The sequence below is a fragment of the Oncorhynchus gorbuscha genome, linkage group LG22 (assembly GCF_021184085.1).
Source record: "Oncorhynchus gorbuscha isolate QuinsamMale2020 ecotype Even-year linkage group LG22, OgorEven_v1.0, whole genome shotgun sequence".
NCBI lineage: Eukaryota > Metazoa > Chordata > Actinopteri > Salmoniformes > Salmonidae > Oncorhynchus > Oncorhynchus gorbuscha.
This window is the reverse complement of record NC_060194.1, coordinates 43159933-43184832: the sequence shown is the minus strand read 5'-3', so window position 1 is coordinate 43184832 and position 24900 is coordinate 43159933. Positions and strand designations below refer to the sequence as shown.

Sequence of the window (24900 nt, the reverse complement as noted above, 5' to 3'; positions counted from 1 at the left end):
ACACAGCACCTTCAGAATCTGGGGCATTTCCTGTATGAAACTTCATCTTGATTTCGCCTGTAGCATTAGTTTTGGGGCACTCACAGATAATATATTTGCAGTTTTGGAAACGTCAGAGTTTTTTATTTCCAAAGCTGTCAATTACATGCATAGTCGAGCATCTTTTCGTGACAAAATATCTTGTTTAAAACGGGAACGTTTTTTATCCAAAAATTAAAAGAGCGCCCCCTATCTCGAAGAAGTTAATAGTAGAAGCCTGCAACAAGGTTCTAAAGACTGTTGACAATACTGCCCCTATCCCAAACAGGTTTTAACAGTGACCCCAGCTAGGAGCGAAAGAGCAGCAAGGCCTCCCAGGTCTCGCCTTCCTTTTGTCCATCTTCCAAGAGAAGTAATTTGCCCGGATGTCGAAGCACTTGGTCTGCTTGCTTCTCCTCTGGTGGCTCTCCTTCTGTTTCTCGTACACCTTGTCCATGTTCAGTCTTACCTTTATTGATAATAGAAATAACTGCAATTATATTTCATATTATATTAAAATACATATTTTATATATAACTTAGGAGTGCCAGAAAATACATTAATAATACTTTTTACCTGGTCAAAAACCTCTTAATCTTTCTCATTCCATGCCCGAAGGTGGTCCACGAAGACGTTCTGATTAACCTGGTCAAAAACCTCTTCGTCGTTCTCATTCCATGCCCGAAGGTGGTCCACGAAGACGTTCTGATTTACCTGGTCAAAAACCTCTTCGTCGTTCTCATTCCATGCCCGAAGGTGGTCCACGAAGACGTTCTGATTTACCTGGTCAAAAACCTCTTCGTCGTTCTCATTCTATGCCCGAAGGTGGTCCACGAAGACGTTCTGATTTACCTGGTCAAAAACCTCTTCGTCGTTCTCATTCCATGCCCGAAGGTGGTCCACGAAGACGTTCTGATTTACCTGGTCAAAATCCTCTACGTCGTTCTCATTCCATGCCGGAAGGTGGTCCACGAAGACGTTCTGATTTACCTGGTCAAAAACCTCTTCGTCGTTCTCATTCCATGCCCGAAGGTGGTCCACGAAGACGTTCTGATTTACCTGGTCAAAAACCTCTTCGTCGGGCTCCATTCCAGAGAGGGTTTTTCATGGAACCAAAAATACTTCTACTTGGAACCAAAAAGGGTTGGCCTTTCGTGACAGGCAAAGAACCCTTTTGGAACCCCTTTCTCAAACATCTGTCTGGTAGCACCACCAACTTTGAAGGTTTTCATCAACCTCTGCTCAGACTTAAATAGCAGTGTTCCAAGAACCTCCACCAGGGGTGCTGTAGTATCCTCAAATGGACAAAAAAGGAGACACAAGAGGACACCCCATATTCATTTTAGATCCCAAGGGGTCTTTATTTTTATACTTATGCTCTCACTCTCATCGCTATCTCATTTGCCATCCACTCATGTCTTTTCTTGGAAGTCCGTACACACACACACACACACACACACACACACACACACACACACACACACACACACACACACACACACACACACACACACACACACACACACACACACACACACACACACACACACACACACACACACACACACACACACACACACACACACACACACACACAACTGTAGCATCTTGTTTACATTTCTCACATTTTAGGCATCCATCTTTGGCCTTGGTTGGATCATGTTGCAATGAGATGGACACAGAGGTATGTATGTATGTACAGTCTTTTTCAGTCTGGTGTCAAATTAGTTGAACAGGAGAAGAGAATGAGGATGCTTGTGGAGGGAGAGCAGTGTGGGTGGTGGGTAGAACAGCTGCAGGGACGGTGATTGGTTGCTCTGGCTCATCACTTATTGACTAAAAGAAAGATAGATTTAGAAATGATTTCAACCTTGCCATAGTTCAACAGCTGAAAAGCCTTCACTAACGTACTCCCAGAGAAAGCAAGACATTTAGTATTCACTGAATGAAGTAGCCTCTCCATCCCCATTTACAATTTAATTGATAAATTAAACAAATGTTTCTATAGCACATTCAATTACATTATTGCTCCTCTACATTGCTGCTCCTCTATCTACCTTGTACAATTCCATAATCATTGAATGAAGTAGCGTACTCGTACACATTTACAATTTAAATAAATACTAGCCCATAGACTTACATTATTGTAGAATAGGCTACTCTGTTATCCACACTATATTTAGATATCGTTATGATTTAATTGCTCTTGTCAGGCATGATTTTAAGGTCTTCGATCGAAATTATAAGTTGTACCTCGTTCCCTTCTTCGGTGAAAAGTAGTTATGCATCCCCCATTCAATTCCGTTCGAGTGTGAATGCGTAGGTCTAGAGACAGTGGAAAAATAAATCCATAGCTCCAGCACGCAGTGCCACGTAGGGGTAGTGTATTACAATGTCAAATATGTATATATCCTATGTGTGTAAATTTTCATTTACAGTTTCAATAAACTAGCACATCAAATTACGTTATTATTGTACACCAGTCTACTCCCCTATCGACATAGTAAAAAATATTGCTTATGCTCGTTGTAGACAAAAATATATTATTTTCAAATCAACCAAATTTGCCTTAGCAACACAGTAGGGCTAAATATTTCCTAGTGATATCACAACTTAAATATAACCTGCTTACTCCTCAGTCGGATCAAGGACATCTTGGTAATTCTTTTCATCGTCTCTAAGGAAACTATCTTGGCCAGACACTCTCGAAAATCGAGTGCACGGACCCCCTGGGAAAGCCTATGGACTCCTCTATTCGACTGAAAGCCACGGACACAACTCTTATTGGTTCTCTGATGTAGGCTACTGGGAACTGGTAACAACACAGTCTGTGATTGGCTAACAATATTTAGATCTGTATACAGCGAGATAGGACAACATACCATGCCATGAGTTGTTGAGGGAAAGACAGATTACCTATAGATTGGACATCATCTTTTATAGGCCATTGGCTATAACAGGAAATACACAAGCGGTGGCTCAAGATGGCTACTTTGGCATGTCGGCGTGCACAGGAAAAACATGAAGTTTCTAACATTTATGGTTTAATACATTTAAATATAAACTATTCACCTTATGACTTTCATTAACACGCAGACGTCACGCAGACGTTAGTATGGCGTTTGTATCATGTCATGTCAGTCAGACGTTCAATGGTAGGCGACAGCCACACGGTGGTGCAGTTGTCTAGGCTTAATTCTGGCACATATCATCCCCCACAGACGAGCCATGCAATGATTTACATCCAGACCTACAGTATGTCAGGCTTGAATTCGCCATGCCAAAAGTTTTCCCCCAGTTGCATGAACAATGAGGATATTTATTGCGATTTCGCATTGTGATTACATTGTGAAAGATGTCTTCAATCATCACACATTTGATCACACATGGGATGGAAATTATAGACATTTGATGTTCAGTTAATTTTAATGGGTACTGCAAGTGTGTTGTCTCATGTGAAAACACTGTAATGTACTGTCGCATAATACATTCAAAGGGCAATTTTGAAACATGTATCATAAATGTTTTGCTATTGGATGAACTGGTTATTAAAATAACTACATTGAAACGATATAATTATTTTGTGTTTTTATGATTAAACCAATGTACTCATTATATTTCACAGTTAACGTATATTTTGAATGGTTGTGTGGTGAAAATGCCTACAAACAAAATGAATGCACAATGAAAGGCACAATATGTATGACTAGCTGCGTTACAAGTGTTACCAGTTTGTAGTTTTGTAGTTCTTTACTACTAAAATTCTCCACATACTTGTGAAAATAGTACCAAAGCAATAAAAAAATAAAAAAAACGGTAATAAAGACAGACAATTAGAAAAATAGTGCGTCTGTTGAATAACAAGCACAGTAAATTAGCTAAATGCCTCGCCAATAAGTGATCCAACTTGACTGGGACACAATGCAGATAGCCCGGTTAGCCAATGTGCGGGACCACTGGTTGGTCGGGCCAATTGAGGTAGTATGTACATTAATGTATAGTTAAAGTGACTATTCATATAAGATAAACAGAGAGTAGCAGCAGCGTAAAATAGGGGATGGGGGGGGAACACAATGCAAATAGTCTGAGTACCCATTTGGTTACCTGTTCAGGAGTCTTATCGCTTGGGGGTAAAAACTGTTGAGTAGCCTTTTTGTCCTAGACTTGGCACTGAATAGAAGGGTGAACAATGGAAAAGGGTGTAGCTAGTTCTATTCTATTGTTTTCTTTTATTCGGTGTTACTGAAAATAACAAGTTTTCCCTCCCCGTGCATTCATGCTCCTCCACACCACTAATGTCAACAATGTCGAGCTGTCAGTGGTGAGGCGCGTCGTAGCTTCAAGGGTGTGCGCGCTCTCGACACAGCAGGAAATATGGCGGCGCTCATGACTCTCACCCAGGTAACTCCAAATACGTACTTTCCCGATGTTTTTGCTATGGTTAAATGGTGTACATGAGCTAGTTATTCACACATCTCGAAAGTGATTGAATTATATGGTAACCACTAGCCGAGAAGTCAAAGATTGATGCATGTCCCCTTGTTAGCTATCTAGCTAGCTGTTAGCATTTTCGCCAGCAACAGGAAGGGAGCCGACAATGTAGCTCAGTTCGTGTAGCTAAATGATTGCTATCTAGCTGTAGCGATGTTTTCCTAATATCACGAATCACATTGACAATCAATGTTTTACTATCGTAGTTGTGTCAGTAATACTGTCACTGTCAAACAATTAGCTACGAGTCTATTTGAAGTTAGCTTGCAGCCAAGTCACCAAAAGTTGAACTGTTAGCTGTTAGCTCCAGTGTTTGTTAGCTCAGCTGTAATTTCCTTCTTTATCTTCCTAATCGTCACTGTTCACACTGTTTTATTATGGCTGTTGACTTGCTCATCATTATTACAAGTAATGTGGGTTGCTCTACTTAAGAGAGAGATAGTCATGGCAGACTGGAAACCACTTCATACTGACAGTGACACAGATTTAGATACTGTTGATTCGCTGTAACTTCACCTGTGACAACATAGGTTACATCTTTCACGTCTTCCCAAAATGTGTTGAATGTAAGTAGACCAAAATGTGTAAGTAAACGTGCTATTTACATTTTTTTTAATTTTTAAACTACATCTCCCCTGACGTTTCTTGATTTCTCTGCAGTTATCGAGTGGAAACCCAGTTTACGAAGTCTACTACAGACAGGTGAATGAATGATAATTTGTGCCATTTATGTTTTGTTTGTTACACCTAAAATGCTGTCAATTGATTTGGTATGTCTCTACATAAGCTACAGCCGCTCGGCTCCTTCCTTCTACAATGCATTGCAGTTCCAATTAGGGATGTGACAAATGGACAATCTCGCTTAAGGTTTAAACGGACATTTTTAATAAATCGGTTTTCGGTTAAAACGATAAGAAAACATCATACAATTCCACATCAATTTACAATGCAGAATAATGGCGCTATTACATATGTATGACCGCAAGGGCTGATTAATGAAGTAATATCTACCGTAACCCGTTACAAGACAGAACGCAGCTACAGTATAACATGTCGATATCGACGATTGATAACTTTTCAGACAATTAAAAAAACAGGCTACTGCAATTTCATATGAGACCAAAACTAAGAGTAGGTTACCCCTCTAAGACAACGGTGCGGTGAATAGGCTTTTATACTATACACACAACAGACCGAAGACTGAACACACTTGCTTCATTAGAGAGCAGGCAGGCCAGGGAGAGAGAGGTAGAAGCCTGCTCATATGTTTTGGTAATCTTCATCTTGCAGTGTTTTGTCATGCCTTGCAAATTCACCAAGTAGTTCCGTTTTGCCTCTTTCTCTCTGGTTGTATTTGAATTGCACAACTTCCCCAGGCCTTTCCGGCCTATTGGCTATAACACAGAAAATAATGTATTGTTATAACTGAACTGTGATTTATAATTAAGTGGGGGTAAAATACATGGTTTTTCGGTTAGGGATTTTTTTGTTAACGTTAAGGATCCCAATGTTGAAACTTTTATACCCAATAAGTGTTGCAATTTCAATGTTGCAGAGTGGCTGTATACAGGGCTAATGAGCAGAGTGGCTGTATACAGGGCTAATGAGCAGAGTGGCTGTATACCGGGCTAATGTTGCAGAGTGGCTGTATACACGGCTAATGAGCGCTAATGACCAGAGTGGCTGTATACAGGGCTAATCAGCAGAGTGGCTGTATACAGGGCTAATGTTGCAGAGTGGCTGTATACACGGCTAATGAGCGCTAATGAGCAGAGTGACTGTATACAGGGCTAATGAGCAGAGTGGCTGTATACCGGGCTAATGAGCAGAGTGGCTGTATACAGGGCTAATGAGCAGAGTGGCTGTATACAGGGCTAATGTTGCAGAGTGGCTGTATACCGGGCTAATGAGCAGAGTGGCTGTATACCGGGCTAATGAGCAGAGTGGCTGTATACCGGGCTAATGAGCAGAGTGGCTGTATACCGGGCTAATGAGCAGAGTGGCTGTATACCGGGCTAATGAGCAGAGTGGCTGTATACCGGGCTAATGAGCAGAGTGGCTGTATACCGGGCTAATGAGCAGAGTGGCTGTATACCGGGCTAATGAGCAGAGTGGCTGTATACCGGGCTAATGAGCAGAGTGGCTGTATACCGGGCTAATGAGCAGAGTGGCTGTATACCGGGCTAATGAGCAGAGTGGCTGTATACACGGCTAATGAGCAGAGTGGCTGTATACCGGGCTAATGAGCAGAGTGGCTGTATACCGGGCTAATGAGCAGAGTGGCTGTATACCGGGCTAATGAGCAGAGTGGCTGTATACCGGGCTAATGAGCAGAGTGGCTGTATACCGGGCTAATGTTGCAGAGTGGCTGTATACAGAAGCACAACCAGCTGATTACATTACCTCCATTCCGTTCCCCCATTGAAGGTGGATCTGGGAGACACTGGGACAGTAGGAGCTGCAGATGCTGCTCAGTTCCTGAAGAAATCAGGCCTTTCAGACAGTACCTTAGGAAAAGTGAGTAGCAGACCCCCCCCCCACACACACACACACACACACACACACACACACACACACACACACACACACACACACACACACACACACACACACACACACACACACACACACACACACACACACACACACACACACACACACACCCCACTCTCAGTAAACTGCACACTTCATATCTCAGACTCCAACTACATACAGTTACACCATACTATTTGACTATTTTCAGATCTGGGATTTGGCCGATCCAGAAAGGAAGGGCTTCTTGGACAAACGGGTAAATAAAATGAACCTCCATTACTTCTTACTACCAAATAATGAATGATTTCCCACATGAACCACTGACCAGATCCTCTGTTCCTCCCAGGGTTTCTTTGTAGCGTTGAGGTTGGTGGCCTCAGCTCAGGGTGGCAACGACATCAGTCTCAACAACCTCAATCAGACTCTAGCAGCACCCAAGTTTGTGAGTGATACTTTACTTACTTACCACCAACTATATTGTCCTCGTAGGGAACGCGTGTTTGTAGTATCGTATGTATTATTATGTTTTAAAACAAAAGTAGAAACATGCACTTGATCTTCTCAATCATTTCAGCAATGAACACAAGATGAATAAGTTATCTAGCTAACCTGCCTAAATAATCTGGCATTGATACCCCTCTGTTGATCTTATCTTCATTGGGGTAATCTCAGTCGTCATATCAGTTAAGAACTACCGTGGTCTTTATTGAAACAATCTAAGTTGTTTTTGTATTGTTGCAGAGAGACACAAATACTCCGTTGCTCAGCACATCGCTGAGTACACCTTCATCTGATTCCCACTGGGCTGTAAGGGTGAGCATTCATACCTGGTGTATGTAGAAATGAATCAATCAATGATAGATATGCTGTGCCTTCAGAAAGCATTCAAATCAAAGTCTATTTGTCACGTGCGCCGAATACAACAAGTGTAGGTAGACCTTACAGTGAAATGCTGAATATAACAGGTGTAGGTAGACCTTACAGTGAAATGCTGAATACAACAGGTGTAGGTAGACCTTACAGTGAAATGCTGAATACAACAGGTGTAGGTAGACCTTACAGTGAAATGCTGAATACAACAGGTGTAGGTAGACCTTACAGTGAAATGCTGAATACAACAGGTGTAGGTAGACCTTACAGTGAAATGCTTACTTACAGGCTCTAACCTATAGTGCAAAAAAGGTATTAGGTGAACAATAGGTAAGTATCCTTATTCCACATTTTGTTGTGTTATAGCCTGAATTCAAAATGGATTAGCCAGCTAGCCGGGTAATGATGACAAAATGGATTAGCCAGCTAGCCGGGTAATGATGACAAAATGGATTAGCCAGCTAGCCGGGTAATGATGACAAAATGGATTAGCCAGCTAGCCGGGTAATGATGACAAAACGGATTAGCCAGCTAGCCGGGTAATGATGACAAAATGAAAACATGTTTTTACATTTTTTTTTTTAGAAAATGAAATATAGAAATATCTCATTTATGTACACTGTAAGTATTCACACACCTGAGTCAATACGTCTTAGAATCAATCACTTTTGGCAGCGATTACAGCTGTGAGTCAGTCTGGCTGGGTAAGTCTGTAAGAGGTTTGCACACCTGCATTGTAAACATCTTGCCCAGTATTCTTTTCTAAATTCTTCATGCTCTGTCAAATTGGATGTTGATCATTGCTAGACAACCATTTTCAAGTCTTTCCATAGATTTTCAGACAGATTTAAGTCAAAACTGTCCACTGTCTTCTTGGTAAGCAACTCCAGTGTAGATTTGGCCTTGTGTTTTAGGTTATTATCATGCTGAAAGGTGAATTCAACTCCCAGTATCTGGTGGGGAGCAGACTGAAGCAGGTTTTACGGTCATGAAAATCCTGGATAATTCATGGATTTTTTAAAAATGGAATGAAATCAAAAAAGTAATGGAAATTCATTTCTGTTTAATGTAATTTATTTAGGCACAGTTTTAAAATACTTTATTGATCAAAAAGAAATCCAACGTATCAGCTAGGATCGGAGTGTCATTTGGCGCTCAACACCTGCGTGTTTGTGAGACAAGTGAGCAGTTCAAGGAAGAGTCAATTTATCTATAAATCTATAAAATATTATAGGGAACAGACTAATAGCTTGGTAGCCAATTCAAAACATATCGTGTACCCTCTAGTTGACTGTTTAACAATTATTAGCATATTTTCATCTTTTCGTCATGTCCCCAAAAAACTTTACAACAACATTTGCGAACACTATTATTGACAGAGGACACAGAGTGAGTCCATGCAACTTATTATGTGACTCGTTAAGCACATTTCTACTCCTGAATGTATTTAGTTAGGCTTGCCATAACAAGGGGGTTGAATACTTATGGACTCGAGACACTTCAGCTTTTCATTTTTAATTAATTTGCAAAGAAATGGTAAAAACATGATTCCATTTAGGTATTATGTGATATTATGTGTAGGCCAGTAACACAAATTCTCAATTGAATCCATTTTAAATTCAGGCTCTAACACAATAAAAATGTGGTATAAGTCCAGGGGTATGAATCATTTTTGAAGTCATTGTTTGTTGAACACATACCTTTTGTTAACAAATGACCTGTACATGTTTGACAATGTATTTTTTTCATGTAGGAGAAATGCAGTGAGCTTAAATCCACGAAGGGATGACCAGAATTATGATGATTATAAACAGGCATAAGTCAATACTGCACTATTGGTAGATAGGTCCTCTGAGCTTCTCTTTCAATTGGTTTTGAGAAGGAGGTGAGGAGTAACCCCATGTAACATCTTTCTCTGTCTCCCTCTTTCCCTGTTTCTCTCTCCCTCTTTCCTTCTTTCTCTTTCCCTCTTTCTCTTTCCCTCTTTCTCTTTCCCTCTGTCTCTCTCCCTGTCTCTCTCTCCCTGTCTCTCTCTCCCTGTCTCTCTCTCCCTGTCTCTCTCTCTCCCTGTCTCTCTCTCTCCCTGTCTCTCTCTCTCCCTGTCTCTCTCTCCCTGTCTCTCTCTCCCTGTCTCTCTCTCTCTCTCTCCCTGTCTCTTTCTCTCCCTGTCTCTCTTTCTCTCCCTGTCTCTCTCTCTCTCTCTCTCTCTGTCTCTCTCTCTCTGTCTCTCTCTCTCTCTCCCTGTCTCTCTCTCTCTCTCTCTCTCTCTCTCCCTGTCTCTCTCTCTCTCTCTCTCTCTCTCTCCCTGTCTCTCTCTCTCTCTCCCTGTCTCTCTCTCTCTCTCCCTGTCTCTCTCTCTCTCTCTCCCTGTCTCTCTCTCTCTCTCTCCCTGTCTCTCTCTCTCTCTCTCCCTGTCTCTCTCTCTCCCGGTCTTGCCTTTCCTCCAGTCTGATGAAAAAAGGAAGTTTGATGGCATCTTTGAAAGTCTTCTACCAGTCAACGGTCTTTTGTCTGGAGACCAAGTCAAACCTGTCCTGATCAACTCCAAACTACCCATGGATGTGTTAGGAAGGGTAAGCACATGACAAGGATCTGTCCAAAAACAATCCCTACCCCCTACCCCCGGCCCTTACCCCACCCCCTAGGCCCTACCCCCACCCCCTACCCCCTACCCCACACCCTAGCCCCTACCCCACGCCCTACTCCCTAGCCCCTACCCCTAGCCCCTACCCAACCCCTACCCCTAGCCCCTACCCCACATCCCCTACCCCACAGCCCCTACCCCACATCCCCTACCCCACCCCTAGCTCCTATCCCCTAGCCCCTACCCTAGCTCCTATCCCTTAGCCCCTACCCCACCCCCTACCCCACATCCCCTACCCCCTAGCCCCTACCCTACCCTAGCTCCTATCCCCTAGCCCCTACCCTAGCTCCTATCCCCTAGCCCCTACCCCACCCCCTAGCCCCTACCCCACATCCCCTATCTCCTACTCCACCCCTACCCTAGCTCCTATCCCCTAGCCCCTACCCTAGCTCCTATCCCCTAGCCCCTACCCCACCCCCTACCCCCTAGCCCCTACCCCACATCCCTATCCTCTACCCCACCCCCTACCCTAGCTCCTATCCCTTGGCCCCTACCACACTGTTCCTGTATACTAAGAAGTTAGCTATAGCAGATATTGTGACCGTTTGGTCATATTTTTGTTATATTCTGTTCTGTAGATTTGGGACCTCGGTGACGTGGATAAAGATGGACACTTGGACAGAGAGGAGTTTTCAGTGGTAAGTTGATTGGAGGAGAGAGCTCATGGAGTTAAGACTCCAATTACCCTGGTTACACCTTGCATTAACATGTGGTTTTCGTCATCCTTTCATGACAATCCAATCACTAAGACACACCTACGCAGGGTGTTAATGGGGCGAATGAAGTTTGCTGAACTGTTTTCTCCTTTCCCCTCCAGGCCATGCACCTGGTGTACAGGGCTATGGAGAAGGAGCCTGTCCCTTCCGTCCTGCCCTCCTCCCTCATCCCTCCATCCAAGAGGAAGAAGTCTGCGGGGGCTCTGCCTGGCGCCGTCTCTGTCCTGCCTCCCTTGTCTGCCCTCGCAGGCCTGTCTGGTCTGTCTCGGACAGCCAGCTCTCCTCCCCTGCCCGGCGCTGTAGCGGCTCTGCCTGGCTTGTCTGGTCTGTCTCGGACAGCAAACTCTCCTCCTCTCAACGACACCTTACACTCCACTCCACCTCACAGAAGCATCACCTCCATCAACAGCTCTGGCAGTCTCTCTCCTAAACCTTCGTTCAAAGCCCCCTCACAGGTACAGTACAGAGTACAGTACAGAGTACAGTATCAATCCACACCCTGCCTGGTGACTGGGTCGGAATGCTGTTACACTGTCCCATCTGTGTCACAAATGACACACTAATCCCTATGTAGTGCACTCTTTTTGACGAGAACCCTATGCGGTTGTGAGATTTTACGATTTTCGCCTTTAATGTTATTGCAGACGGTCCTTGATTCCCTCTAATTATTTGACTAGCACATTGAGGCATTAGGGTTCATCCTTGGACTGTCAGCGGGGTAGGTAACGAATCTCAGAAAGTGTAAGAGGCAGCTGTGCTTTTCTTAGTAAAGCCAGGACGTCGTTCAGTCTTCCTCCCTGTTCCTGAGAAGTCTGTTAAGGGTTACAGCAGCTATATACCAACCTGAATTTCCTGTACCTCCTATACCCACTGGGATGGTTCATCTGTCATAAACCATAACTCTTCACCTACTGGTTCATGTGTCATAAACCCTAACTCTTCACCTACTGGTTCATGTGTCATAAACCCTAACTCTTCACCTACTGGTTCATCTGTCATAAACCCTAACTCTTCACCTACTGGTTCATCTGTCATAAACCCTAACTCTTCACCTACTGGTTCATCTGTCATAAACCCTAACTCTTCACCTACTGGTTCATCTGTCATAAACCCTAACTCTTCACCTACTGGTTCATCTGTCATAAACCCTAACTCTTCACCTACTGGTTCATCTGTCATAAACCCTAACTCTTCACCTACTGGTTCATCTGTCATAAACCCTAACTCTTCACCTACTGGTTCATCTGTCATAAACCCTAACTCTTCACCTACTGGTTCATCTGTCATAAACCCTAACTCTTCACCTACTGGTTCATCTGTCATAAACCCTAACTCTTCACCTACTGGTTCATCTGTCATAAACCCTAACTCTTCACCTACTGGTTCATCTGTCATAAACCCTAACTCTTCACCTACTGGTTCATCTGTCATAAACCCTAACTCTTCACCCACTGGGATGGTTCATCTGTCATAAACCCTAACTCTTCACCCACTGGGATGGTTCATCTGTCATAAACCATAACTCTTCACCCACTGGTTCATCTGTCATATAAGTAGACTTGTTTGGCAACATTCTCTAAATTGTCTTCGATCCCTGAGTGGTCCTTTTCTTAGTCATCTGTTTGAAAGGAATTTGTCTGATGATTAAGAGGAACAGGTTTCATTGAAAGGGAAACGATGCCACACCCACAATGTGTCATCACAACCGAAGGCATGTGAACAACCAGAGGGACATAGTGTCCCCGCTTTAAAGCTACACTCCTTAATTTGAGCACATAAGCATACCAATAAAGAGTGTTTAATGCCCATTGATTGACATGAATGCATGATTTCTGAAAAGGCAAGATGTGCACACATACTGTAGTTAGGATTAGGAATCTGTGCAAAGATTGTATCTCCTATTCTCCGGTCCTGTTTTTCTGTCCTCTCTCCTGTCCTCTCTCCTGTGTGCTAGCCACCTGCAGTAGTGAACTGGGTTGATAGTCCTGTCCTCTCTCCTGTGTGCTAGCCACCTGCAGTAGTGAACTGGGTTGATAGTTCTGTCCTATATCCTGTCCTCTCTCCTGTGTGCTAGCCACCTGCAGTAGTGAACTGGGTTGATAGTCCTGTCCTCTCTCCTGTCCTCTCTCCTGTGTGCTAGTCACCTGCAGTAGTGAACTGGGTTGATAGTCCTCTATCCTGTCCTCTCTCCTGTGTGCTAGTCACCTGCAGTAGTGAACTGGGTTGATACTCCTCTATCCTGTCCTCTCTCCTGTGTGCTAGTCACCTGCAGTAGTGAACTGGGTTGATAGTTCTGTCCTATATCCTGTCCTCTCTCCTGTGTGCTAGCCACCTGCAGTAGTGAACTGGGTTGATAGTTCTGTCCTATATCCTGTCCTCTCTCCTGTGTGCTAGTCACCTGCAGTAGTGAACTGGGTTGATAGTCCTGTCCTCTCTCCTGTCCTCTCTCCTGTGTGCTAGTCACCTACAGTAGTGAACTGGGTTGATAGTCCTGTCTCCTGTCCTCTCTCCTGTGTGCTAGCCACCTGCAGTAGTGAACTGGGTTGATACTCCTGTCCTCTCTCCTGTCCTCTCTCCTGTGTGCTAGCCACCTGCAGTAGTGAACTGGGTTGATAGTCCTGTCCTCTCTCCTGTCCTCTCTCCTGTCCTCTCTCCTGTGTGCTAGACACCTGCAGTAGTGAACTGGGTTGATAGTCCTGTCCTCTCTCCTGTCCTCTCTCCTGTGTGCTAGTCACCTGCAGTAGTGAACTGGGTTGATAGTCCTGTCCTCTCTCCTGTCCTCTCTCCTGTGTGCTAGTCACCTGCAGTAGTGAACTGGGTTGATAGTCCTGTCCTCTCTCCTGTCATCTCTCCTGTGTGCTAGTCACCTGCAGTAGTGAACTGGGTTGATAGTTCTGTCCTCTCTCCTGTCCTCCTGTCCTCTCTCCTGTCCTCTCTCCTGTCCTCTCTCCTGTGTGCTAGTCACCTGCAGTAGTGAACTGGGTTGATAGTTCTGTCCTCTCTCCTGTCCTCTCTCCTGTCCTCTCTCCTGTCCTCTCTCCTGTCCTCTCTCCTGTGTGCTAGCCACCTGCAGTAGTGAACTGGGTTGATACTCATGTCCTCTCTCCTGTCCTCTCTCCTGTGTGCTAGCCACCTGCAGTAGTGAACTGGGTTGATAGTCCTGTCCTCTCTCCTGTCCTCTCTCCTGTGTGCTAGCCACCTGCAGTAGTGAACTGGGTTGATAGTCCTGTCCTCTCTCCTGTCCTCTCTCCTGTGTGCTAGCCACCTGCAGTAGTGAACTGGGTTGATAGTCCTGTCCTCTCTCCTGTCCTCTCTCCTGTCCTCTCTCCTGTCCTCTCTCCTGTGTGCTAGCCACCTGCAGTAGTGAACTGGGTTGATAGTCCTGTCCTCTCTCCTGTCCTCTCTCCTGTGTGCTAGTCACCTGCAGTAGTGAACTGGGTTGATAGTTCTGTCCTCTCTCCTGTCCTCTCTCCTGTCCTCTCTCCTGTGTGCTAGCCACCTGCGGTATTGAACTGGGTTGATGGTTCTGTCCTCTCTCCTGTGTGCTAGTCACCTGCAGTAGTGAACTGGGTGGTCCCGGTGGCAGACAGAGGACGTTATAATGACATCTTCCTGAAGACAGACACAGACATGGACGGTCTTGTCACCGGAGGGGAAGTCATGGAGATCTTTATGCTGTCCAACCTTTCTAAGACCATGCTGGCACAGATCTGGTGAGCGACAGAATGGCCTGCACCTTAGACTTACATATTGTTAATTTAACACCTAACAAACACACTGAGTGCACAAAACATTAGGAGCACGTTTGGCTCTTTCCATGACATAAACTGACCAGGTGAATCCAGGTGAAAGCTATGATCCCTTATTAATGTACAGTGGGGAGAACAAGTATTTGATACATTGCCGATTTTGCAGGTTTTCCTACTTACAAAGCATGTAGAGGTCTGTAATTTCTATCATAGAGACACTTCAACTGTGAGAGACGGAATCTAAAACAAAAAACAAGAAAATGACATTGTATGATTTTTAAGTAATTAATTTGCATTTTATTGCATGACATAACATTTGATCACCTACCAACCAGTAAGAATTCTGGCTCTGACAGACCTGTTAGTTTTTCTTTAAGAAGCCCTCCTGTTCTCCACTCATTACCTGTATTAACTGCACCTGTTTGAACTCGTTACCTGTATAAAAGACACCTGTCCACACACTCAATCAAACAGACTCCAACCTCTCCACAATGGCCAAGACCAAAGAGCTGTGTAAGGACATCAGGGACAAAATTGTAGACCTGCACAAGGCTGGGATGGGCTACAGGACAATAGGCAAGCAGCTTGGTGAGAAGGCAAAAACGGTTGGCGCAATTATTAGAAAATGGAAGAAGTTCAAGATGATGGTCAATCACCCTCGGTCTGGGGCTCCATGCAAGATCTCACCTTGTGGGGCATCAATGATCATGAGGATGTCATAAGGTGAATGCACCAATTTGTAAGTCGCTCTGGATAAGAGCGTCTGCTAAATGACTTAAATGTAAATGTAAAATGTAGGAAGGTGAGGGATCTGCCCAGAACTACATGGCAAGACCAGGTCAATGACCTGAAGAGAGCTGGGACCACAGTCTCAAAGAAAACCATTAGTAACACACTACGCTGTCATGGATTAAAATCCTGCAGTGCACGCAAGGTCCCCCTGCTCAAGCCAGCGCATTTCCAGGCCTGTCTGAAGTTCACCAATGACCATTTGGATGATCCAGAGGAGGAATGGGAGAAGGTCATGTGGTCTGATGAGACAAAAATAGAGCTTTTTGGTCTAAACTCCACTCGCCATGTTTGGAGGAAGAAGAAAGATGAGTACAACCTCAAGAACACCATCCCAACCGTGAAGCATGGAGGTGGAAACGTCATTCTTTGGGGATGCTTTTCTGCAAAGGGGACAGGACGACTGCACCGTATTGAGGGGAGGATGGATTGGGCCATGTATCTTGAGATCTTGGCCAACAACCTCCTTCCCTCAGTAAGAGCATTGAAGATGGGTCGTGGCTCGGTCTTCCAGCATGACAACCACCCGAAACCCACAGCCAGGGCAACTAAGTAGTGGCTCCGTAAGAAGCATCTCAAGGTCCTGGAGTGGCCTAGCCAGTCTTCAGACCTGAACCCAATAGAAAATCTTTGGAGGGAGGTGAAAGTCCATATTGCCCAGTGGGCCAAAATCCCTGCTGCAGTGTGTGCAAACCTGGTCAAGAACTACATGAAACGTATGATCTCTAATTGCAAACACAGGATTCTGTACCAAATATTAAGTTCTGCTTTTCTGATGTATCAAATACTTGTCATGCAATAAAATGCAAATGAGTTACTTAAAAATCATACAATGTGATTTTCTGGATTTTTGTTTTAGATACTGTCTCTCACAGTTGAAGTGTCCGTATGATAAAAAAATTACATACCTCTACATGCTTTGTAAGTAGGAAACACTGCCGATTTTGTAGGTTATCAAATACTCGTTCTCCCCACTGTATAAACAACAACCGGGGTACAATAACTAAGTAAGTCTCAAGGTTTTGCTTGCCTGAGGTAGAGTATCTCATGATAAGGTGTAGACCACACTATCTACCTAGAGAGTTTTCATCTGTATTTTTCGTATCTGTCTGTCTACCACCACAGCACCTATGATAAAGAATGACAACCTCTACATGCTTTGTAAGTAGGAAAACCTGCAAAATCAGCAGTGTATCAAATACTTGTTCTCCCCACTGTATGTTATTAAATCAGTGGAGATGAAGGGGAGGAGATGATTTATTAAGCCTTGAGACAATTGAGACATGGATTGTGTAGGTGGGCCATTTAGAGGGTGAATGGACAATACAACATATTTAAGTGCCTTTGAATGGGGTCTGGTAGTAGGTACCAGGCGCACTGGTTTGTGTCAAGAACTGCAACGCTGCAGTTTTTTATAAATGGTCAACAGTTTCCTGTGTGTATCAGAGTGGTCCACCACCCAAAGGACATCCAGCCAACTTGACACAACTGTGGGAAGCATTGGAGTCAACATGGGTCAGCATCCCTGTGTAATGCTTTTGACACCTTGTAGAGTCCATGCCCAGACAAATGAGCCTGTTCTGAGGGCAAGGGGGGGGGGGCAACTCAATGTTAAGAAGGTGTTCTAGATGTTTTGTACACTCGGTGTGTAATAACAGATGTATCTCATCATAAAATGTTTTGGCAAAAACGAGAAACTATTTTCATTGGCCGATCATACAGTGACATATTGGGCATTGTCTTGTTGGACCAGTACACTACACTTTAACAAAAGGTTACTTGCAGTGATCGTGATATGTCATTTTCTTTCCTGCTGAATGTGAATGCATTATGTTAAATTACTCTGGATTAGAATACACAGTACCTGTTAACTTGACTACAATGTAATGAGAGTAGCAAAATTATCTTTTAACTTTCCCCAAATTCCCTGTTTTTTTGGAAATCATGGTTGGGACCATAACCCTAACCCATTGCTGTAATCAAGAGGGAATAAGCACAAAACCTGCATTTCTGCAACCAGAATTTAGGGGAAAAGCAGCCAAATTTAAACAAGTGACAGTAATTTAGCAAACCCTAAATGTAATGTATTTTGTTCCTAGGGGTCTGGCTGACACCAAGCAGACAGGAAAGCTGTCCAGAGAGCAGTTCTCTTTGGCCATGTGGCTGATCCACCAGAAAGTCATCAGCGGGTTGGACCCTCCCCAGACCCTCTCCCCCGAAATGATACCCCCCTCTGAGAGGACCACCACCTCTGTTCTTGTAAGTCACTCCCTCACCCCTAGTTCCTCACCTTCTCCCCCTCCTCGTACCCTCTCCCCCCGAGTGATACCCCCCGAGAGGACCGCCACTGCCCTCCTGTTTGATACCCCCCTCTACCCTTCTCACCAACCCTCTACTGCTCTCCTCTCCACTTTCTTGTCTTTATCCCTCTCTCTGCACCCTCTCCCATCTCCCCAGCGCCTCCTATCTTTAGCTTTACTGTACTGCATTTCAAGCTCTCTCTGTCTGTTACTGTCTGGTGTTGTGTTGTGTTACTGTCTGGTGTTGTGTTGTGTTACTGTCTGGTGTCGTGTTGTGTTACTGTCTGGTGTCGTGTTACTGTCTGGTGTTATGTTACTGTCTGGTGTTGTGTTACTGTCTGGTGTTGTGTTACTGTCTGGTGTCGTGTTACTGTCTGGTGTTGTGTTACTGTGTTGTGTTACTGTCTGGTGTTGTGTTACTGTGTTGTGTTACTGTCTGGTGTCGTGTTACTGTCTGGTGTCGTGTTACTGTCTGGTGTCGTGTTACTGTCTGGTGTCTTGTTACTGTCTGGTGTTGTGTCTTGTTACTGTGTTGTGTTACTGTGTTGTGTTACTGTCTGGTGTTGTGTTACTGTCTGTTGTTGTGTTACTGTCTGGTGTTGTGTCTTGTTACTGTGTTGTGTTACTGTGTTGTGTTACTGTCTGGTGTTGTGTCTTGTTACTGTGTTGTGTTACTGTCTGGTGTTGTGTCTTGTTACTGTGTTGTGTTACTGTCTGGTGTTGTGTTGTGTTACTGTCTGGTGTTGTGTCTTGTTACTGTGTTGTGTTACTTTCTGGTGTTGTGTTACTGTCTGGTGTTGTGTTACTGTCTGGTGTTGTGTTACTGTCTGGTGTTGTGTCTTGTTACTGTGTTGTGTTACTGTCTGGTGTTGTGTCTTGTTACTGTCTGGTGTTGTGTTACTGTCTGGTGTTGTGTTGCTGTCTGGTGTTGTGTTGCGTTACTGTCGTGGTGTTTCACTGTCCTTTGTTTCACAGTGTAAAGCACAATATTTGTACAGATGTATTTCCTGTGGTGTGTCATGACCTATTGTTTATGTATTACCAATGCCAAGGAAGGGATGAATGCATTCTAGTATTTCCAGCCTTACCTCAGAATGTTACTGTTTTCAAGGCAAACACTGCCACCTTCTGGTGGTCTAGAGTGATAACACCACTGTCTGATTCAGTTCACCGTGAAATCTTTCTCTTTCTCTCTCTCAGTTCAAAGGGCTTTATTGGCATGGGAAACATGTTTACATTGCCAAAGCAAATGGAATAGACAAACAAGGGAAACATTAGTGAACATTACACTCACAAAAGTTTATAGATGTTTCAAATGTTATATTATTGGCTATGTACAGTGTTGTAACAATGTGCAAGTAGTTGGAAATAAATAATCGGATAAATATAGGTTTTATTTGCAATGTTTGTGCTCCACTTTTTGACCCTTTTCTCATTGCAACGACCCACAAATCACACAACTGTGATTTCACACTGCGGTATGTAACCTAACAGATATGGGAATTTATCAATGTTTGATTTGTTTTCAAATTCTTTGTGGATCTGTGTAATCTGTGAAAAATATGTCTCTCTAATGTGGTCATACATTTGGCAGGTGGTTAGGAAGTGTAGCTCAGTTTCCACCTCATCTTGTGGGCAGTCTGCACATAGCCTGTCTTCTCTTGAGAGCCAGGTCTGCCTATGGTGGCCTTTCTCAATAACAATGCTATGCTCACGGAGTCTGTGCATGGTCAAGATTTTTCTTAATTTTGGGTCAGTCACAGTGGTCAGGTATTCTGCCACTGTATACTCTCTGTTTAGGGCCAAATAGCATTATAGTTTGCTCTGTTTTTTGGTTGATTCTTTCCAGTGTGTCAAGTAATTATCTTTTCGCTTTCTCATAATTTGGTTGGATCTAATTGTGTTTCTGTCCTCGGGCTCTGTGGGGTCTGTTTGTGTTTGTGAACAGAGCCCCAGGACCAGCAGGCTGAGGGGACTCTTCTCTAGGTTCATCTCTCTGTAGGTGATGGCTTTGTGGTGGAATGTGTGGGCATCGCTTCCTTTTTAGGTGGTTGTAGAATGTAGCAGCTCTTTTCTGGATGTTGATAACTAGTGGGTATAGTCCTCATTCTGCTATGCCTGCATTGTTCGGGATTTTGCATTGTACACAAAGTATATTTTTGCGGAATTCTGCATGCAGAATCTCAATTGGGTGTTTGTCCCATTTTGTGACTTCTTGGTTGGTGAGTGGACCCCAGACCTCACAACCATAGGTTCGATAACTGATTGAATTATTTTAGCCAGATCCTAATTGTGATGTTTTATGTTCATTTTGATGGCGTAGAAGGCCCTTCTTGCCTTGTCTCTTAGATCGTTCACAGCTTTGTGGAAGTTACCTTTGGTGCTGATGTTTAAGCCTAGGTAGGAATAATTCTATAATATAATAATAATATATGCCATTTAGCAGACGCTTTTATCCAAAGCGACTTACAGTCATGTGTGCATACATTCTACGTGTGGTCTCCCTGGCGTTACAAGCGCCATGCTCTACCAACTGAGCTACACAGGACCCAATTCTTTGTGTGCTCTAGGGCAACAGTGTCTAGATATAATTTGTATTTGTTGTCTTGGCTACTGGACATATTTTGGAATACCATTGTGTTGGTCTTACTGAGATTTACTGTCAGGGCCCAGGTCTGACAGAATATGTGCAGAAGATCTAGGTCCTGCTGTAGGCCCTCCTTGGTTGGGGACAGAAGCACCAGATCATCTGCAAACAGTAGACATTTTACATTATAGTAGGGTGAGGCTGGGTGCTGCAGAGTGTTGTAGTGCCCTCACCAATTCATTCATCATTCATCATATGTTGAAGAGTGTGGGGCTCAAGCTGCATCCCTGTCTCACCCCATGGCCCTGAGAAAATAAATCTATGTTTAATTGCCCATTTTAACTGCACATTTGTTGTTGATTTAATAATGTTATATGCTTTCCCTCCCAACACTTCTTTCCATCAATTTTTATAGCAGACCCTCATGCCAAATTTTGAAATCAACAAAGCGCGATAACTTGTTTTGTTTGTCAATTGGGGTGTGTAGGATGAATACGTGCTTTGTCATACGGTATGTTGGTAAGAAGCCGATTTGTCATTTGCTCAGGAAGTTGTTTTTACTGAGTAAATGTTGGATTTTTCTGAGGTACCGGCTGACGCCTATTCCACTGTAATTATTGCGGTCAAAATTGTCACCACTTTTGTGTATTGGGGTGATCAAATCAGTCAATGTTGTTGAAGAGTTTAAGAATAGCCTATTTGAATTTGTGGTCTGTATATTTGATAATTTCATTGAGGATACCATCAACACCACAGGCCGTTTTAGGTTGTAGGGTTTGATCCTTTACTTCATCCAATGTAATTGGAGAATCCAGTGGGTTCTGATTCTAAGTTTACTAAATGATCATGTATATCTTTTAGCTTTTGTTTCTTTGTTATATGTCCAAACGGTTGGAGAAGTGGTTTTATCTGTACATCTCCATTTTGGATAGATAGCTCTTTGTGTTTTTTGTTTAGTGCGTTCCAATTTTCCCAGAAGGGATTTGATTCTATGCATTCTTAAATCACATTGAGCTGATTTCTGTCATGCTGTTCCTTCTTTTTCTGTATTATCTGAGTGATTCACCAGAGTGAAGCCATAGGCTCAGATTTTCTGCTTCTCTATGGTTTTGTTTGGATAGGTTTCTCAACATTTTTTCTTAGGTTTTTACATTCAACATCAAACCATTTCTCATTGATGTTAGTTGTCTTAGGTTTTCTGCCTGAATTTAAATATGATATGTTAGCTGATAGGTAAAATATATTGTTCAGGCTTCCTACTGCTAAGTTTACACCTTCGCTATTTTGCAGGAAAACATTTTGTCCAGGAAGTTGTCTCGAAGGGAGTAGATTTTGTTGTTGGCCAGGTTTGGTAGGTTTCTACAATACCCTCCGTCTATCCTTAACATTCCTTAATAGTATGCAGCTTGTTCGGCTTCGATGCTTCGTGGTTGATTATTGCTCCGTTCAAGTAGATTGTGATTTTGCTGTGATCTGACAGGGTTGTCAGTGGGCTGACTGTGAACGCTCTGAGAGACCCTGGGTTGAGGTCAGGGATAAAGTAGTCTACAGTACTACTGCCAAGGGATGCTATAGGTGTACCTAACGTAGGAGTCCCCTCGTAGCCTACCGTTGACTATGTACTACATACCCAGCATGCGACAGAGCTCCTTCCTGTGTTAACGTTGTGGTGATGCAGCAGTAGTGAGATCCTCTCTCTCCCTCAGAGCAGAATCTCTCTCACCTACTCTTCTTCTTCTTCTCTCCTCTGTTTCTCGACACCCCACTCTCTACCCCTTTTTTACCTTTCCTTCTCTTATCGCTCTTCTGTCACCCTGTTCATCCCTCCCCTCTCTTCCTCATCCTCTGCCCCCCACAGGACAGCAGCAGTTCTACAGAGTCAGCTGACCTGACAGGCATCAAAGAGCTGGATGACATCAGTCAGGAAATCGCCCAGCTGCAGAGGTGAGCCCCTCCCAGAACACTGAGCCTAGAACACTGAGCCTAGAACACTGAGCCTAGAACACTGAGCCTAGAACACTGAGCCTAGAACACTGAGCCTAGAACACTGAGCCTAGAACACTGAGCCTAGAACACTGAGCCCAGAACACTGAGCCCAGAACACTGAGCCCAGAACACTGAGCCCAGAACACTGAGCCTAGAACTTTAAGCCTAGAACTTTAAGCCTAGAACTTTAAGCCTAGAACTTTAAGCCTAGAACACTAACCCTAGAACACTAACCCTAGAACTTTAACCCTAGAACTTTAACCCTAGAACTTTAACCCTAGAACTTTAACCCTAGAACTTTAACCCTAGAACTTTAACCCTAGAACTTTAACCCTAGAACTTTAACCCTAGAACTTTAACCCTAGAACTTTAACCCTAGAACACTAAGCTTAGAACACTAAGCTTAGAACACTAAGCTTAGAACACTAACCCTATAACTCTAAGCCTATAACTCTAAGCCTATAACTCTAAGCCTATAACTCTAAGCCTATAACTCTAAGCCTATAACTCTAAGCTTAGAACTCTAAGCTTAGAACTCTGAGCCTAGAACTCTGAGCCTAGAACTCTAACCCTAACCTCTATTGCTCGACTGGAGGACATCTTGTTTGACATTTCTTTTAACAGCCAGGGGGAGATCTTCTTCGTTGGATTAAATCTACTTTGATTGTCTGTTGTTCACAGAAATGTACTTTGTGTACAGAATCCTTGCCCAATGACTGAAGCACAGCCAAGGAGATGAGAAATAGGAAGCTATGTTTTCCCTACTGATCCTCGTGCCTTGTGGGTTTCCCTGATGTGTGTTCTGTAAACAGTGTCCTCTTCATACTGCCTCCTCAGCACTCTTATCTTTTACAGCACTCTTACCTTTTTACACTCAGGTAACCTGGTGACACAAAGGCCTTGTTGCCGTGTCTAGCATTGGCTAGGGCAGTGTTTCTCGATCCATACCTCGCAGATCCCCCAGACACTGCACAGTCAACTAGCACTTGGGGGAGGTAATAACGTACAATTTGACATGGTCTCCTTCTCACCTGTGTGTGTGTGTGTGTGTGTGTGTGTGTGTGTGTGTGTGTGTGTGTGTGTGTGTGTGTGTGTGTGTGTGTGTGTGTGTGTGTGTGGTTGCAGAGAGAAGTACACTCTGGAGCAGGACATCAGGGACAAAGAGGAAGCCATCAGACAGAAGAACAAGGAAATTCAGGTGAGACCCACAGGGAGTCAGGGACCCATTTTATGGATGAATCGTTCTTAATGGGTCTATACCTAGGATAGGATAAGTAATCCCTCTCACCCCCCCCCCCCTTTTAAGATTTAGATGCACTATTGTAAAGTGACTGTTCCACTGGATGTCATAAGGTGAATGCACCAATTTGTAAGTCGCTCTGGATAAGAGCGTCTGCTAAATGACTTAAATGTAAATGTAATCCACGGGAAGGGAACTCTCATCCTGAAGTGTCTCATGGACTCCACATCTTGTTCAATCACAACTACTCAAAACAGATTGGAGGAAAATATATGATTCCACCCCCCTCAAACCTAAACTTCCAATTATTTTTGGGATGGAGGTGAGGAGAGGGAGGATGCAAGGAATCAAGGAAAGACAAATGGAGAAAGCGCCTATATCTCTATTGCTGAGGTCTGCGCTGGTCTCCTTCCCTTCCACCATTTCCTCAGGAGATGCAGGGGGACCTGGGGAGCGGTGGTCTGGTCTGATTACTGTATGTATTTTAACAGGAGATGCAGGGGGACCTGGGGAGCGGTGGTCTGGTCTGATTACTGTATGTATATTAACAGGAGATGCAGGGGGACCTGGGGAGCGGTGGTCTGGTCTGATTACTGTATGTATTTTAACAGGAGATGCAGGGGGACCAGGGGAGCGGTGGTCTGGTCTGATTACTGTATGTGTTTTAACAGGAGATGCTGGAGGACCTGGACCAGGAGAGCGGTGGTCTGCAGGACCTGGAGGCCCAGAAGCAGGATGCTCAGCAGCAGCTGGAGGAGATGGACCAGCAGAGGAACAAGCTGGAGGGCATGCTAAAAGACGTTCACCTGAAGTGTCAGGATCAGTCCACCCTGGTCAGTCAGCAACACACCTATACGATTACGAAAACTCTGTCCACAGTTAGGGCTGTTACGGCCATAGAATTTTGGATGCTGGTTATTGGTCAACCAAATGATTGCGATCACCGTTATAACCATTTCGACCAGCCAATTATTC

The 24900-nt window shown here is 43.9% G+C and overlaps 1 protein-coding gene and 1 long non-coding RNA gene across 3 annotated transcripts in view; one reads left to right on the top strand and one right to left on the bottom strand.

The window, feature by feature from the left end:
• Window positions 1-220: 220 nt before the first annotated feature.
• On the bottom strand, window positions 221-2776 carry LOC124009183. The gene is made up of 5 exons (XR_006834235.1): window positions 2651-2776; window positions 2272-2343; window positions 1090-1854; window positions 595-813; window positions 221-487 (listed from the first exon to the last, which is right to left on the bottom strand). It is a non-coding gene; the product is annotated as an uncharacterized LOC124009183 (long non-coding RNA).
• Window positions 2777-4311: 1535 nt separating this feature from the next.
• Window positions 4312-24900, top strand: part of LOC124009324 (epidermal growth factor receptor substrate 15-like 1) — a 66600-nt gene continuing 46011 nt past the window's right edge. For both annotated transcript variants that reach the window (XM_046320992.1, XM_046320991.1), the window contains exons 1-14: window positions 4312-4419; window positions 5170-5211; window positions 6937-7026; window positions 7253-7300; window positions 7391-7486; window positions 7786-7857; window positions 10362-10487; window positions 11137-11196; window positions 11376-11729; window positions 14824-14987; window positions 17912-18071; window positions 22558-22643; window positions 23811-23883; window positions 24597-24758. In XM_046320992.1, coding sequence (XP_046176948.1) covers window positions 4393-4419; window positions 5170-5211; window positions 6937-7026; window positions 7253-7300; window positions 7391-7486; window positions 7786-7857; window positions 10362-10487; window positions 11137-11196; window positions 11376-11729; window positions 14824-14987; window positions 17912-18071; window positions 22558-22643; window positions 23811-23883; window positions 24597-24758 — 1560 coding nt within the window. In that variant the 5' untranslated portion in view covers window positions 4312-4392. The remainder of the gene's footprint in view (window positions 4420-5169; window positions 5212-6936; window positions 7027-7252; window positions 7301-7390; window positions 7487-7785; window positions 7858-10361; window positions 10488-11136; window positions 11197-11375; window positions 11730-14823; window positions 14988-17911; window positions 18072-22557; window positions 22644-23810; window positions 23884-24596; window positions 24759-24900) is intronic.